This window comes from Chiroxiphia lanceolata, chromosome 9, assembly GCF_009829145.1.
Source record: "Chiroxiphia lanceolata isolate bChiLan1 chromosome 9, bChiLan1.pri, whole genome shotgun sequence".
NCBI classification, from domain to species: Eukaryota; Metazoa; Chordata; class Aves; order Passeriformes; family Pipridae; genus Chiroxiphia; species Chiroxiphia lanceolata.
The window spans coordinates 26709905-26726048 of record NC_045645.1 but is presented as its reverse complement, the minus strand read 5'-3'; the positions used below and the strand labels follow the sequence as shown (position 1 = coordinate 26726048).

Here is a 16144-nt window from a genome sequence, read left to right as displayed (position 1 = left end):
CTCTGAGGAGAGAGATGTTCGTCTTCCAGAGAGAACAGTGCCATTTGTTCTTTGTAATCATGCTTCCCTCAGGGCACCCTGGGACCAGGAGGGGGGAATGAGGGCATGGGCTGGAGTTCTGTGGATGCTGGGACTTGGGGATGGAACAGGGAGCTGCAGCCAGCAGATTGTGACCCCCCGATGATGTGGCAAGGAAGGAAGGGTGTGCTGGGGGGATATCTGGTATTAGGGATGCTCCCTGTGTGCAAATGTGATCATCAGTGGAGGTGTAACTTTCGGGTCAAGGTACCCCAGGTATATGGTGTGTGCAAACATGGGCTGTGGGACCTCCTAGAAGCAGGTCTGACTGTGTTATCTTACATACAGCCCCTGGTGTGGGTGGAGATTGCCTTCATTGCCACTCCTGTGTTCCCTGCCAAGTATTTCCATTTTTCTGTTTGTGTTTGATGTACTTTGCAAATGGGGGTGTCTTATCACACAGCTTTGGGCTGAGCTATAGGTGAAATCCTGTCTTGTGTACTGAAGAGTGTGTTTATCTGTGTGCTTAGGGGTGCATGTGAGCACGTGGTTGCTACTGCCTTTGTGCACCACGTATGTTGGAGGCTGCAGCAGGCACAGCATCAGTTCTGGCCAGTGTTGCTCAGTGTTTGATATGCCCTGGTCTGCACGGAGCTCCTGACCTCCTGCCTGACCTCCTGCCCACTGTAGAGATGCCCCAAGCTGTTGTCCTCTTCTGGGCTGGTCATCACACCTGGACAGTTCTTGTGAGACACTGAAGTCCAGAGGAGGACAACAGGGATGTCTCAAGTCCTGGGAAAATAATCCAATGAGAAAATGGAAAGAAAAGGAATTCAGAGGAGGAGGTAAAGGCAGGGGACATGACCTGCCCTGCTGCATCCCCTCACTGTCTCTTTGCACTGCCTGGTTTTTATTCCCTGAAGGGACACACAGAAGCCGAGCCTGTTCTGGAGTTGGGTGGCACTGGGAGCATCCTCCCTGAATGGTGGCAGCTCCCAGCTGAGGCATGCAGGACTCAGCAGTCAAGCAGGGGGTTTGCTCATGTCCATCCACGCCTCCTTTTCTCCTCCCTGATCATTCACCCGTGCTTTGGCCGGGGATGGCTGTGCATCTCCCCAGCAGTCACCTTGGCAAACCCTTGGTCCCTGCCATCCCCGTGGTTCTCCAGCCCCCTGCACATCCTGCTGCCCCTCGGACCTGCTCTCACCACTCCCTTCTGCCCTTCCCCAGGGAGTTTGCCAAAGAGCGTGAGCGAGTGGAGAACCGCCGGGCCTTCATGAAGCTGCGGCGCCAGCAGCAGATTGAGCGGGAGCTCAACGGATACCGGGCATGGATAGACAAAGCGGGTAAAGGCTGGTGGGCCGGGGGGCTCTGGGGGGCACCACAGACTGCTGGTCCTGTGGGGTGGTGGGGCTGTAAAGAAATCCCTGAGTGACATCCAGTGCAACCCTGAAGTGGCTCAGGTGCTCCCGTGGTGATGTTGGGTGAGCTCGGTGTGACAGCCTGGCCAGGCTGCAAACAAGGACATCAGCAACCACTGATGAAACCTCTTGTTCTGTGGCATGAAACTGTCATGTTCTGAACACGAGGCGTGCTACATCTCCAGGGGAGGCTGTGAACAACACGGCTGTCAGCTTTGCTCTGCAGTGGTTTCTTTTTTCTTGACGTTTGCTGGAGTCCCCATGCAGTGGTGGGCAGTGGGAATGTAGAGCAGTGAATGGTGAGACTGGTTTTCCAGTTAAATCTCCTCCTGGAGCTGTCTGGAGGGGATGCACTTACTGGTTCCTGCCTTGGGGCTCGTGGACCTGAGCAAGGGCTTGGGGTGGTGGAGGTTCCAGGCTTCCTGTTGACACCCAGCCAAGTGTGACAGCCTGTGGGTGTTGCTACAGCCCATGTCCTTGCTTGCTCCTCATAGGAATCAGGTCAGTACGTTGAGCTCTGTGAAGGGGAGATTTACACTTTCATATAGCATTCAGACTTGTAAAATATGGGTATCTCAAAATGAGCCCTGAGCCCCAGGTCTTCGTTTTGGCCCTGGGTTGGGTTGTAGAGCCCCTGACCTGACTACAATGTTCAGCTTCATGGTGAGGTTAATGACAGTGGGGGGAGAAGGGCCGATTACAAGTAATTTTTCTTTCTTGGCCCAGTGTGTGGTAGCTGCCACTTGCTACCCTCCTAACCGATAATTGATAAGATTTTGCAACCTAGAGCCAGCCTCTGGGCTGGGAAAGGTGATTAGGTACAAGGCAGTGATGTCTGATGGTGTCTCATCTCCTGATGCTGAACTGTGTGTTTTGCTTAGAGGAAGTCATGCTGGCTGAAGAGAACAAAAATTCTGGGACCTCAGCCTTAGACGGTAAGACAAGCAATGCCCTTAAAATCTGCCTGCTCTTCCTTCTGCCTGCCTAGTTGAAACAGGAGGTCTGGGGGTGCCTCAGTGGAATCTGCAGCCCATGAGGGGGGTGTGGGGAGGTGGATTGACAGCTTAACCCCTGAGCTTAACCCCTCTTGCCAGACCAAAGCACTGGTCACCAGGTCCTGGTTAATGAGCTGGCTGTTGGCAGAATTTTGCCACTGTCCAACACCCATTCCTCTTCCCTTCCCAGTGCTCAGGCGAGCCACCATCAAAAGGAACCGGACAGACGCCATGGGCTCGAGTGACGAGCACTGTGTCGATATCTCCTCCGTGGGCGAGCGGAGGCTGGCACAGAGAAGACCTCTTCATCCAACCTTGGGTCAGTGCAGTTTGCAGCTTGCTTCCCCAAAACCTCTGACAGCTTATTGAGTTGCCAGTGTCACACCCATCATGTGGAGGCTGTCACAGATCAGCCGTCTCCGCTAGTTTGGCTGCTGTCGCCTGTGCCACTTAATAACCATTTGGATAAGTTGTGTCCCTTAAGAGCAATGTCCGTGAGCCACCTGCAGGGAAGGCTGCAGCATCCAAGTCCTTCTCTCACCTTGACTGGAGCACCCAACTCCTTGTCTCCTCTCTTTTCCTTTAGGTAACCCCTTGAGTCAGTCTGGCCTCAAAGGTGCCAGAATGGACAGTGCCTCCTACTTACGACACAAGGAGCGACTCCTGCGCATCTCCGTTCGCCACATGGTGAAATCCCAGGTCTTCTACTGGATCGTCCTGAGCCTGGTGGCTCTCAACACTGCCTGTGTGGCCATCGTCCATCACAACCAGCCAGCCTGGCTCACCCACTTCCTCTGTGAGTCCCTGGGCTTTGTGTAGGTGTGAGAACTCTGCCTGGGTGGGCAAAACTTTCTTGTCTCTGGTAGCTGGAGGTTACAGCACACCCTTGCTCCTTGCCTTAGGGCACATGGGGATGAACCCCACCAGAATCATGCTGATATGGAGCTGGGTGGGGAATAACCTGAAATACATTCACTGTTGATAACAAAGGAGTGTGTACAGCCACGGAATTTAGCTTTGCCCTTGGCCCTGTGGCCACTAAGGGCTGTCTCAGCCCTGTGAGCAAATGTGGAGGGGTTGTACCGGCCTCGTGTCCTTCAGGTCCAATGCATTTGTCAACAGAGAGAAATAGACTGTGGGCCTCAGTGGAATTTATTCTAAAATTGTGACCAGTGGTGATGGAAATCTTGCTGGAGACATGTCTTTGAATGCCCAAAAGCAATTGCTGAGAGGTGTGAGTTTGCAGGGACAGGACTGGTCATGGAGTCAAAATTTTGGTGCAGAGCATGGCATGGGCATTCCAAGCTTCCAGTTACAGGAGCATCCCTCAGCCCGTGGGCCATGGTACAAGGTCAGGTCTCAAAGGCACTATGCCCATGGCTATCCTAGCATGGGCAAAGTGCAGAGCAGTGTGGTCAGCCTCAAGGCAGTCATGTGTTACTCCTGAGCTGCTGCTTGTTATTCTTACCTTGAAAATGTCCCTGTCAACCACCGTGTCTACCCAAATCTGCAATGGTGTGCTCGGGCCTGCTGGGATCCCAGCATGCCACGGTGTGGTACAGCAGCTGGTCGTGGTGAGAAGCATCTTCTGGACAAGGGGAAGAGCCAGGTTCTTGCCTGCTAAACGTTCAGGAAATAGCTGGAGAAGCTTTTCACTGGCTCTTGGCTGTTCGGCTTGGTTTCTCTGGCCAAGTTCCAGCCGTGCAATGATTTAAATCCAGGTTGCTAATACTCCCCTATAGTGTCATGTGGTTGATGCCTTTGCATACGCCTCAACCACTGTCAAATCATGCTGAAGAGCTGCTCTGCTCTTTGCTGGCCATCCCTGGTCCTCCCAAACCCCTGGGACACAGGTGTATTTACCCTGAAGAATTAAGCCATGGGGTTGATGCTCTGTTACATACAATTTAGCTCCTCACGGACAAGCTTCCCTCATCCCCAGACTCTGAGAGCCTGAGGATACAGTGTAGTCCTTGACTTGTCCCATTTCTGTGGTGTGCTGTATGGTGACAGGTGGGTGCATGCACTGTCCCCAGGGTAGCATGTTTGGGTTTTCTCTTTTAGACTATGCAGAGTTCCTGTTTCTTGGGCTCTTCCTGCTGGAGATGTCCTTAAAGATGTACGGGATGGGGCCACGCCTTTATTTCCATTCTTCCTTCAACTGCTTTGACTGTGGGGTAAGCAGGCCTGGAGGTGCTATGGGTGTGGGGGAAGATGCAAAATAAGGCACCAAGGAGGAGAATGGGATGGCCCTCATAGTGGGCAGGGGAACTCTTTCTGCTGGGGCAGCCTCCCTGTGCCATCCTGAGACACCAGGTCTTTGGCAGGGTGGTGGGTGCCTCATCTTTAGGCACATTATGTTTTCCTGCAACAGCCTGTCCTGAGCCTGTCTTTGACTTGTGACTGTGTCTGTTTCTCAGGTCACAGTGGGAAGCATCTTTGAAGTGGTTTGGGCTATATTCAGACCAGGAACCTCTTTTGGGATCAGTGTCCTGCGAGCCCTTCGTCTCCTACGGATATTTAAAATAACCAAGTGCGTACCAACCATCAGAGCCTGTCAGTCTCCATCTCAGACTGGGGCTGCAGCCCAGATCCAGTCACTCCTGCTCTCCTGCTGGTGAGGTCAGCATCACTGTGAGTGCTCCAGCAGTGTCTCTCTTTTCTAGGTACTGGGCATCCCTGAGAAATTTGGTGGTCTCGCTGATGAGCTCCATGAAGTCTATTATCAGTCTTCTCTTCCTCCTCTTCCTCTTCATTGTGGTCTTTGCCCTGCTGGGAATGCAGCTGTTTGGAGGCAGGTAGGTTGTTTCAAGTCTGAGGAATAGGAATTTCTTGGTGTTAAAACCAAGTGATGACACCCTCTTTAGGTGCCCAGGAAGACTGTAAGCCCTCCCACTCAGTCTGCTCCTAACAGTGGTACTTCTCCCACACAAAAGTCCCTGCTTGGGGGGTACCTTTGGGCTGTGAGGGTCCTTCTAGGCAGGAGACTTTTTGGTTTCTCGCACCAAATATTCAGGAGACCTTTTCTGGACTGGGGAAAGGTCCTCCTAAGCATTAGAGAGCTGACAGCATAGCAGTCAGGGGTTTGTTGACCTTGGTATTTCATCCCGTTTATGTTCCGGTTCCCCTTTCCAGGTTTAACTTCATGGATGGGACTCCATCAGCCAACTTTGACACTTTCCCTGCAGCCATCATGACAGTGTTTCAGGTAGGAGCTGGACTGCAAGGGAACACAACTAAAGGGACTTGGGCCTCACTCCCCCATGGCTGGAAGGGGCTCTTTAAACCAAACAGGCTCCCCTCTATCAGCTGTTAGGATATAACTCGCTTCCTCCCTCTCCTGTGTAACAAAGTGGATGGCAAGAGGTGGAAACTCTTCCACCTCTGTTACAGAAGATGAAGAGTTTCAGAACTCTTCTGAGGAGATGTGAATCCTCAGCAATGTCCAGTGTGATCTCCCTCAGGTGCTGATGCTCAGGAGCTGGGTTATCCACTGCCCAGGGTCTCTGTACTTGGCTCCTGTGTATTGGTGGGAGAGATCCAGGTGACAAGAAGGTGCAGGTGACAGAGATGCTGTGTTGCTTTCCTGCAGATCCTGACTGGTGAGGACTGGAACGAGGTGATGTACAATGGCATCCGCTCCCAGGGAGGCGTTCGCTCAGGGATGTGGTCCTCCATCTATTTCATCGTCCTCACCTTGTTTGGAAACTGTATCCACATGGCTGCTGTGCTTTGAGTGGTGACAGCCCCATCTTATCACCCTCTCTGGGGGCATTCCCCTCCCCACCCTCTGCTCCTTCCTTCTCTCCCAGCTGGGAAAGACACACCACACACGTGGCAGTGCTGGGTATCCCAAGTGCAGAGGAGCAGCTGTCTGGAGGTGCACTGAGGGATGTTTAAATGGGATGAGTGAGGAGTTTATGCCTTTGGCTGCTCCTCACTGCACTGACGAGGAGCCATCAGGGCCACCCTCCCTTGGTAGCTGCAGACAGGCATGTCCTTAACACACGGCTTGTGCATCCTTAGCTGCTCACAGATACTCTGCTGAACGTCTTCTTGGCCATTGCCGTGGACAACCTGGCCAACGCCCAGGAACTCACCAAGGTACCTTCCTGCTGCTCCTTTTCCTTCTTTTGTGAAGGGAGTGGGGGCAAAGCCATTTAGACTTTGATTTGGGAAAGTGCTTAAACCTGCTGATCTCTTCAGGAACACCCACACTTCAAGTGTGGCTTTAACTGTTTCTCCATTTAAGCTCCCCAGTTCTGTTTGCTTCCAGTCAGATCGAGATAACCCTCGTCTGTTGGATGGGATCTGGTGTGGGGACTGTTATTTTCTGGAGCACTCTGGAGATGTGGAGTGGGAAGCACTTTCCAGTGGTGTCAGTATTTAATCCCCATCTGCCCGCAGGGCAGCGAATGTGATTTAGGATGCAATTTAGACTGGTGCTTAAGAAGGTTATTGGGCTTACCTGTTTTTAAGACCATGCTGGGAAATATTTGGGGAATGCTAAATTGTTGGAGCACCATCTGGATAACTGTGGATAGGAGAGAGCTGCAAGGGTCATTGCCGCTCTTTGGAGCAGACCAGTGATCCCATGGGGACCAGATTTTTGTAGAGCCCATGGCTGTTATTCATGTCCTTGGGGCTCACTGCGAGGCTTCTGCACTGGTATAAATCTGACCCGAAATGGAGCATGGTGCTGGTTTGCCTAAGGGGTGCTGGGGGGGGGTCCCTGTCCTCCCACAGTGGGTGCAGATGGCACTTCCAGGGGCTGCTGGCTGCCTCTGGGGTGAGAGGGATGGGAGAGCCCCACGGAGTGCCAGCAGCATCAATTAGGAGAGTGCGGAGTTTCTGAAAAGGCTGAATGCTCGCTAATGACTCCTAATGACATTTTTTGCTCCGGAGACACAACCGTACTCATTAAATCAATCCGGTCTCTGCCGGGGTCATTCATGGATGCCTTACCTCCCACTCTGTTAGGGGGATGCCTGTGTAGCCCCTGTGGCTGTGAAGAAGGGAGGGCTGAGCTTGTCTGCGCTGTCTGGGGCTGTTCTAGCTCTTGCCTGGAGTGGGCTGGGTTCACTTATTTAAGTAGAACTCACGCCTTCAGTAAGATCTGGTGTAGTGGGGAAGTTGCATCCCCACAGCACAGTGAAAATAAAGTCTGTTTCTGGAAATACAGGCCCCCCCTTTGTCCCTCATGCTTTGGCATGTAGGGTGGCCCTGCAGATCCTTTGCATGGCTGCACCTTCCCTTGAAATCCCATCATCCCACTAAGCAATGCCCCTCTTTTCTCTGCAGGATGAGCAGGAGGAAGAGGAGGCCTTTAACCAGAAGCACGCCCTTCAGAAAGCCAAAGAAGTCAGCCCCATGTCTGCCCCAAACATGCCAGCTATCGAGTGAGTGACCCCCTCCCCACCACCACTGCTACCCCAGTGAACCCCTGAGCCCAGCCAGGCTTCTTAGAAGGGCACAGAGCTGCAGCAGAGCCTGGTATGGCTGGTTGTGGGGGCTTCCACAAAAAAAAGAGGGGTGACCCTCTCTGGGTGTCTTCCTGAGGATGGATGGATGGATGGATGGATTGAGATCTAGGACTGTGCTCCCCATGAGCAGCAGTGCCTTTGGAGAGGTGGCAGCACAGGGACCAGGACACCCTGGAGGACCTTGAGTTGCCAGACCCTACCCCAAGCAGCAGACTCAGTGCTTGGGCATGGCAGAAATACGCTAAAAAAGGTTTTCTGCCCCAAATATGAGCTCAAACACTCAGGGCTGATGCTAGGGGTGGGCAAGGAGGCTGGGGAGAAGGAAGGTATCTCAAGCTGTTCTTGAGGAGAGGTGATATTTGTTCCTGGGGAGCATTTCTTTGTGGCAGAGCTGCAAGAGAGCAGCCAGGGCTGGGGGAGAAAGGAGCAGCAGTGTCACAAATCTCCCCCAGGCTCCTTCCTTGGGAGTGAATGCAGTTAGGAGAGATGGAACAGGTTTGTGAAACGACGTTTGATTGTACAGAAATTTGATTTGAGCAAGGAGAAAAAGCCTCAAACTACATAAACCCGCAGCATGGTGTTAAGGAGCCTTGTCTCTGTGTTTCAGCAGGAGAAAATTCTGTTTTTTCCTTTCTAGATGCCTTTTTTCTCTTTATTTTGCAGTGTCATATGGTCTAAATCACATAAAACTTTCAAAGTCAACATTGGAACGAGGCGTTTTGATTTGTTTCCCAAAACAGTACATTTCAGTACAGCTGAAGGGATTATTTTTTTTCTCCCCCCCTTTTTTTTTTTTTTTAATAGAATCCCTTCCCAGGGAATTTTAAGGTTTCGTTATGCTTTGAAACCCAGCCAAGCTCGTACACAGCAGAATCTCTTGCAGATTTGCTGAGAGAAACTGCTGTTTTCAGTGCTGATCTGGGGGGGTCAGAGGCAGCATCGGCAACAGCCTCCTCCCTGGTTTGGCAGTGGTGGGATCTGATGGTCTCCCCACTCATGGTTTTAGGGGGAGCAGGAACCAGGGGTACTTGTGAGCCCTGCCTGCCCTCCCAGCAGCCACAGATTTCACCTTGTTTTGGGGGTGATGGGATGTTCATAATAAATCTGTGTCTGGCCAAGTACCTGGGGGGATTATGGGAAAGATGGTGGAGTCTGTATGTCATGACTGTTTCTGGCTACCAGTGGGAATGTGTTGGATAAAGTGAGGAAACAGAGGGATTTAGGCTGCAGGAAAGAATGAAGAATGGACAGATAGAAGGGAGGAAGAGGGGGAGATGGAATATATTAGGGCAGTAAAGGATTTGCCCACACTGCACACCCCTGATAAAGCTTTCTAGTCATTGTGAGGTAGAGCTGGTTGGGAAAACAGTCTCTAACCTTTCCTTTATTGTTCTCATGGCATTGAAATGAGAGGTATTGACATTCACAGGTCTTTTTTTCCAGCTCCTCCCACTCATGAGGATGGATAGGGTTGAGGCAGGTAGTGTGATGCCGTGGTGGGGTGTGTTGCGAGCATCGGCTCTGATGTGCTTTTGATGGTGCTACACTGATGCCAGCAGCCAGGGAGGGACAGTGGGGACGGCACAGCAAGGGACAAGCCAGAGCAGAGCTGGCCTCTGCCTTTGAGTGTGCACAGGCACGGATGGCTTCACTCCTCGGTGGGTACCCAGCGCGGGCAGGTCGGTACAGCATTCCTGCCTGCAGAGGGGTCCGGCGGCGCGCGGGGACGAGCGCTCCCAGGGGACGAGCGCTCCCAGGGGACGAGCGCTCCCACATGTCCAGGCTGGCGCGGGCGGCCGCGGTGCCGGCCGGGGTGTTGTGTTCGTACGCGGGCGCCGCGGTGCAGATGGCGCGGGGCCGTTTGGCGAGTGGGTGGCCAGATGGACGCGTGCGGGTGCTGTCATGTGCTGGTGCCCAGCGTGGTGCGTGGATGCGTTCGGAGGCTCGGGCACTTGCTGTGGGGACGGTGATGGGTGCCTGCAACTCGATCCCTTGCCCTTGAGCGTGGGATCAAGGACCAGCGTGACCGGAGCATCTCCCCTGAGGGGACAGGCTGAGAGAGTTGAGGTTGTTCAGCCTGGAGAAGAGGAAGCTCCAGGGAGACCTTAAAGCACCTTCCAGTACCTAAAGGGGCTGTAAGAGAGCTGGAGAGGGACTTTTGACAAGGTGTTTTTTTGACAAGTGGTAGGACAACGGGGAGCGTCTTCAAACTCTTAGGGGGTGGTCTTGAGCCTGCCAGCGCTCAAGAAGCATTTGGACAATGATTTCAGGCACGTGGTGTGATTCTTGGGGTTGTCTTGTGCAGTGCCAGGGATTGGACTCAACGATCCTTGTAGATCCATTCCAACTTAAGGGATTCTGTGATTGCATCTACTTGGGGCGGTTTGCTTGGAGCTGTGCTTATCTGAATCTTTTCTGTGTTGATATGAAGGTTAAAGCCTGGAATCTCCCCAACTGCTGGTGGGGGTGAAGGACACTGCCAGCCCTGTTAATCTTCTCTGTGTGGGGGCTGCTCAAGTGACAGGAACTCTGTGGCATCTCACCCTGGGCTTGTGCCTTGCATTTGCTGGGGAGCTTCATGTTCCCCTCTGTAGTCCTAGGGCAGCGTGGTGACAGCTCTGAGTAGCTTGGGGCTGGCCTGATGCACTCCTTCCTCTTTCCAATTGCCACGTTTTTCTTGGGAAAAGTGAATTTGGAGCAGTTTGAAACAACTGTTAAATATCCAAGGACGTGTGGGGGCTTCTGAAGGACTGCTCTCCCCTTGCGTGGTGTGGGGGGGGCTCCGTGGCCCCCACGGAATGGATCACAGCGTGTCAGTGGGATTGTGGGCAGCCCACTGCCGTTGTGCAAGTGGGGCTTCACTGTGCACACGCAGGGACTCGCTGCCCAGCAGCCGCTCGGCAAAGAGATGCTGGCTGCCCGGGGTGGGGGGACGCCTCTCCGCGCTGCCCACAGGAGTGGAAGGAGGGGCGAAGAGGGGGATTGAACCCGTTTATTTTTCCTCCCCAGAAGAGACAGGCGGAGGAGACACCACATGTCGATGTGGGAGCCACGCAGCAGCCACCTGTATGTGGGCCGCGGGGGCGCGTGTCCGTCTGTGGCTCCTGTGCTGTCTGTGCGTCCGCGGGGCCGGGGCACACCCCGCTCCCCTCCGGCCCCCTCGGCAGGGCGGGGAGGGGGTGGCCGCCTGTGTGTGCCTGTATCCGTGTGCTCCCGTGCCCCCCGTTCGTGCGTGCGTGTGGTTGGGTGTGTGCCGGACCCCCCGTGTGTGGTGCTGTGCCGTACGTGCGTGTCGCCGCCCGTGGATGTGCCGTGCGCGGTGTGTGAGCGGTGTATGTGCTCGTGGGTGTTTCCCTGTGCCTTAGGTGTGTCGGGAAGGGCACGTCTGTCTGCTCCAGGGTGTTTGCCGGCGAACTTACGACACTGCTAAGGTTTTCGTGGCGTAGCCTAGTCCTCCACACAGAGAAGCCCAGTACAGCTCCTTCCCCTGCAGACAGTCAAAATTGCTGCTCCCCAAGCCTCGGGGCAGGCTTCCTACCCGGGATGTGCTGGCGAGAGGCAAAAAGGGGTCCCTGTATGCAGCGAGAGGGCTTGGCCCATATTTAAGGTGGCTCCAGGCAATCACAAGAGGAAGGTGGTCCCTGCCTGTCTGGGATAGGGCAAGCCAGGGTGCTGTCTGCTCCTAGAAGCTGGACAAGAAAGCTTCAGGGCAGCAGTGAGGCTGCTGGGGCTGGTCATCCATCAGCCCGATGCCTTCTGAAGGGGCCAGAAGTACAGTCTCAGCCCTGTTTCCAGCCCCTGCCAGCACCAGGGGGATGCTGATGAAGTCTTAGCACAGCCTGTAACCCTGGTGGTGGCATTTCCCTCTCCCTGGGATTCCCAGATTAAATCCGGGGCGGGTGCTTCACCTGGTGGGAGGCGGGGTCAGCCAGGATGCTGACCCCTTGCTGTGCCCCATCGCAGGCGGGAGCGGCGGCGGCGGCACCACATGTCGGTGTGGGAGCAGCGCACCAGCCAGCTGCGCCGGCACATGCAGATGTCCAGCCAGGAGGGCATCAACAAGGACGAGCCACCCCTCATCAACCCCCACGCCAGCATCTTCCGCAGGAAGAAACCCGGGGATGGCGTCACCCTGGAGAAATGTGCCGAGGAGCAGGGCAAGGGCGAGCGGCCGCTGGCTGAAGGACCGGAGCAGCCTGTCCCGGGAGCCAACCCCGGCGGCGGTGAGGACAGGAGGAGCCCATCGCCCCGGGCCAAGCGGGACAAGGATATGTGGCAGCAGAAATCATGCCATGGGAACTGTGAGCCGGGCGAGCAGGACGGGGCAGGCGGCAGCGTCGAGGATAGGGCCAGGATGAGGCAGAGCCAGCGGCGCAGCCGGCACCGCAGAGCCCGGATGGAGGGGAAGGAGCAAGCTGGCATCTTGGGGAGCCGCTCGGCCAGCCAGGAGATGGGTCTGGAGGAGGCCAGCACCATGGAGGGGGCACAGGATGGGGACCGGCGTGGGGACGTGGCCGCAGCTGAGGCGCTGATTCAGGCGGAGCCAGAGGCGAGCGGAGAGTCCATCAGGTTGGTAACTGGGGAGGGCATCTTGCCATTCCCACAGCTCCTCATCCTCTCTCCCTATCCTCTCACACCTTGTTTTCTCTCACATCCCTCCTGCAGGACAAACGGGGTCCCTGCCGGCGATGCTGATCTGATTGGGACTGCCAAGAAGGGGAGCCCCCCACATGCAGCCCCCGAGCCCCACGGGGGTAAGACAGGCAACCTGACGGAGCAGGACTGCAGCAGCCCGGACACCAGCGAGCAGGCGCTGCTGCAGGGCAGTCGCACCGTCAGCCGGAGCGAGCCCGACCTCTCCTCCATCACCCCCAACACCGAGAAGGCCACGGAGAGCACCACCATCATGATCGATGTCCACGACTCCGCTGTGGTACAGAGTGAGGACCCATCTCTCTTTCCTGAACCCCTGTCCCAGCCCTCGGGGACCCTGTGGGGATGGAAAGCCGCTTGCATGGCTTTTCCTGTCCACATCCGTCAACTGGAGGGGGGGGATTTCTTTGCTGCTCCTTGGAGCACCTCCCCCCAGCACCCTGGTTTCACAGGGGAGCCCCAAATGTAATGCTGATGTGCCACCATCCCCTGGGGACCATGTCCCTTCCTCACCTTCTTCCCATCCACCCCTTCATCTGATTCCTCATTCCCCCTTCCTCTCCGCCTGGGCAAAACACTCTCATTCCCTGTTTTTCCTGACACGTGCACAGCCTCCACCAGCTTGCTGCCTCTCAAAACACCTTAACAGCATTCTCGCTGTCAAGGGGAACTGCTTTAAACAGTGTTATTAATTAAACAGCATGGTGAAAACTGGCCTTGTTAAACCCCATTTCGTCTGCTTCGTCCCAGCAGCTCGTCTCTTTTTATTTCCGTCTGAGAGGTGGGGGTCCCTCTCCCCATAACAGCACAGGGATTTAAAGCGGGAGTCAGGGTGTTTGCTTGTGCCTGTATGTGGCAGGGACACCCCAGGGTGCTGTCTGGGTGCAAGGCTGGGCAAAGGTTCTCGCTTTCCTGCAGTTAGCAACAAGACAGATGGTGAAGCCAGCCCCTTAAAGGAGGCCGAGACCAAAGAGGATGAGGAGGAAATGGAGAAGAAGAAGCGGAAGAAGGAAAAAAGCGAGACAGGCAAAGCGATGGTGCCACACAGCTCCATGTTCATCTTCAGCACTACCAACCCGTGAGACATTTTTTGGATTATAGGAGCCCCAGGGCTGGGAAGGGCTGCAAGGGGAAAGATACCTTGACATCACCAAAAACAGGGAATCCCCGTGGGAGGGAGTCTGAATATCTCCCAGTCTTGATAACCAGCTGTGGTGTTCCCCAGGCCCCACAATGCTCTCCCTCTGTGCCAGCCACACTCTTGGCCTTCTCTCCCAACTGCTGGTGGCTAGTTGGGATTTTTACTCGTTACTTGTTATATTTATCTGCAGTTTTATACTCCCCTGTAGCTCTTCCCCAGCTCCAACAGCCTGGAAGAATAAGCACCCCAATTTCTCAGAGACTTTCCCTACCTGGCTGTGGGGTGTCTGGGTGGATGGGACAGCCAAGCAAAGGGGTCGGCAAGCCCAGATTCACCCTGGGCTCCCTTCTCTTGCTCCTCGGACTTTGCTGCCCATCTTTCCGCCCTGGAAGGCGGTGACGTGGGGTGGGTTTTGCGCGTGGGCCGTGGCTGGGGCCTGCCGGGGGCTCACAGGTCGGGGTGTCGGGCTGTGTCCCCACAGGGTGCGGAGGGCCTGCCACTACATTGTGAACCTGCGCTACTTCGAGATGTGCATCCTCCTGGTGATCGCCGCCAGCAGCATCGCCCTGGCGGCCGAGGATCCCGTCCTTACCAACTCCGACCGCAACAAAGTGATTGCAACCCTCTCCCGCTCCCCCTGTCCCGCAGGGCAGTGCAGGCAGAGGTCCTGTAGAATTTTAGCTTCTGTGGTGGGGCACGTGTGGGACAGGGAATCAGGGCAGCTGGTGGCAGCACCTGCACTGTGCCATGGAGTCTGGCTTCTTCCTCATCACCTTCCTTTGTAAACCCCAGCTTCCCACACGAGGGGTTTAGAGCCCGGGCTGCAGACCAGGGCACCTTGTCAGCAGTAAAGTAGCTTAAACTACTTTAGATGCTGGTGTTCACAGGCACTGGCGTGGAGACACACGATTCCAGCTCACAGCATGAGTCCCGAGCCACTTGTGCCATATGCAGGAAATTATTCCCTTCTGCCTACGCAGGCTGGGTTTATGACTGTACTGAACTCTTAGGGAACAGGCTGGGTTTGGGGCAAGGAAACCAACCCTCTGTCTACACCTGAGCCAGGCGAGCCACGGTGTGGGGTGATAGCGGGGTCTAGGTGGGTACAAGTGGGCCTGTTTGCTTGGCAGCAGCTGCAGAGCACCCGTGACCTCTCTCTGCAGGTCCTGAGGTATTTTGACTATGTCTTCACTGGCGTCTTCACCTTTGAGATGGTTATCAAGGTAAGAGCCCTTGCAGGCTGTGGGTGCTGAGACCAGCAGCATCCTTGCAGGGGATGGGAAATAGCTCAGTTTTTCAGTTCTGGTCCTAAATCTGGGTGGCAGAGACCCTAAAGTTTGGTTCTCAGCAGTGGGAGTCCAGAATGCTCAGCACCAGTTTTATCAGCCTCCAGGCTTCCACACAAATATGATGCTCCTTGACCTATACCCAGGACACAGGGATGAGTCTGCTACTCCCCAGCTTGTCCTACCAGTTGCTGCTTCTACTTGATGTCTGAGCTGCTCATTCCTTGCCTGTTTTTCTCTCTGTTTCTCCCCTCCAGATGATTGATCAAGGCTTGATCCTGCAGGACGGCTCCTACTTCCGAGACCTCTGGAACATCCTGGATTTCATTGTTGTGGTGGGAGCACTGGTGGCTTTTGCCTTGGCGTAAGTGGCCACCATCCTTTTCAGCTCCCTGCCTTCCCTTGGCTGTGGTGGGAAAAGAATGCAGCTGTGTCTTATGGCTACTAGACCCTGACTTTGTTTTTTTTTGTTTCTCTGCACCCTTCTGCTCTGCTTCTGGGATGGCTCCTGGCAGTGGTGTGGGGCTGCTCCAGAGATGTGTTTCTCCTTTTTTGTCAAATGCTGGTGAGCAAGCAGGCAGGGAGCAAGGCAAGGCGAGCTGGAGGTGCTAGAAAGAGGTTGATGGTGAAAGTAGATTTGAAACAAAGCAGAAGGGGCTGTTAGAGAGGGGAGAAAACCTAAGGGTGGCAGAGCTGGAGCTATACACTTGCTGTGCATCTTGGGGTGCACAGAGACAGCAGAAGCAGTAGCCAGCAGGGTGGAGCTGCCCTCTGAACGTGTTTGTGCTGGAAATGGTTCCTCCTGGCTGATGACTTTTCCTCTGCTCTGAGAGGGAGTGTTGCTCTGGAGCCCTGCAGGGATGGGGATGTGGCCGGTGGGGTTTGTGCCAGCAGCCTCTGCAGCACCACAGCGAGGGCAGGGTGCTGTGCTGTGTGCTTGGCCTGCAGTGTGTCCTCGCTGAGCATCACCTTGTGGTTGGGCTCTGGAACCAAGCTTGTGGCACCTGCAGGTACCGGGATGTCTGTGGTGCCTGCGCCCTGGAGGGGAGGAGCACCCAGGGATGAGTTTCATGCTGCTCTGCCCTCCTGTGTGCTGCTGGTTGGGGCAGGTGATGCAGCGTGAGCACAGGGAGGGATACGTGGTGCC

The 16144-nt window shown here is 55.0% G+C and overlaps 1 protein-coding gene across 8 annotated transcripts in view; it reads left to right on the top strand.

Annotated features, from left to right (window-relative positions):
* Positions 1–16144, top strand: part of CACNA1E (calcium voltage-gated channel subunit alpha1 E) — a 111556-nt gene that overhangs the window by 62697 nt on the left and 32715 nt on the right. For 5 of the 8 annotated variants that reach the window (XM_032696114.1, XM_032696117.1, XM_032696116.1 and 2 more), the window contains exons 9-26: positions 1249–1364; positions 2321–2374; positions 2625–2753; positions 3021–3230; positions 4499–4611; positions 4855–4967; positions 5101–5232; positions 5570–5642; positions 6027–6144; positions 6471–6538; positions 7736–7833; positions 10927–10983; positions 11881–12486; positions 12583–12857; positions 13489–13648; positions 14193–14322; positions 14875–14934; positions 15255–15361. In XM_032696114.1, coding sequence (XP_032552005.1) covers positions 1249–1364; positions 2321–2374; positions 2625–2753; positions 3021–3230; positions 4499–4611; positions 4855–4967; positions 5101–5232; positions 5570–5642; positions 6027–6144; positions 6471–6538; positions 7736–7833; positions 10927–10983; positions 11881–12486; positions 12583–12857; positions 13489–13648; positions 14193–14322; positions 14875–14934; positions 15255–15361 — 2619 coding nt within the window. The remainder of the gene's footprint in view (positions 1–1248; positions 1365–2320; positions 2375–2624; positions 2754–3020; positions 3231–4498; positions 4612–4854; positions 4968–5100; positions 5233–5569; positions 5643–6026; positions 6145–6470; positions 6539–7735; positions 7834–10926; positions 10984–11880; positions 12487–12582; positions 12858–13488; positions 13649–14192; positions 14323–14874; positions 14935–15254; positions 15362–16144) is intronic. The other 3 variants (XM_032696120.1, XM_032696121.1, XM_032696115.1) reach the window with 1 other exon arrangement.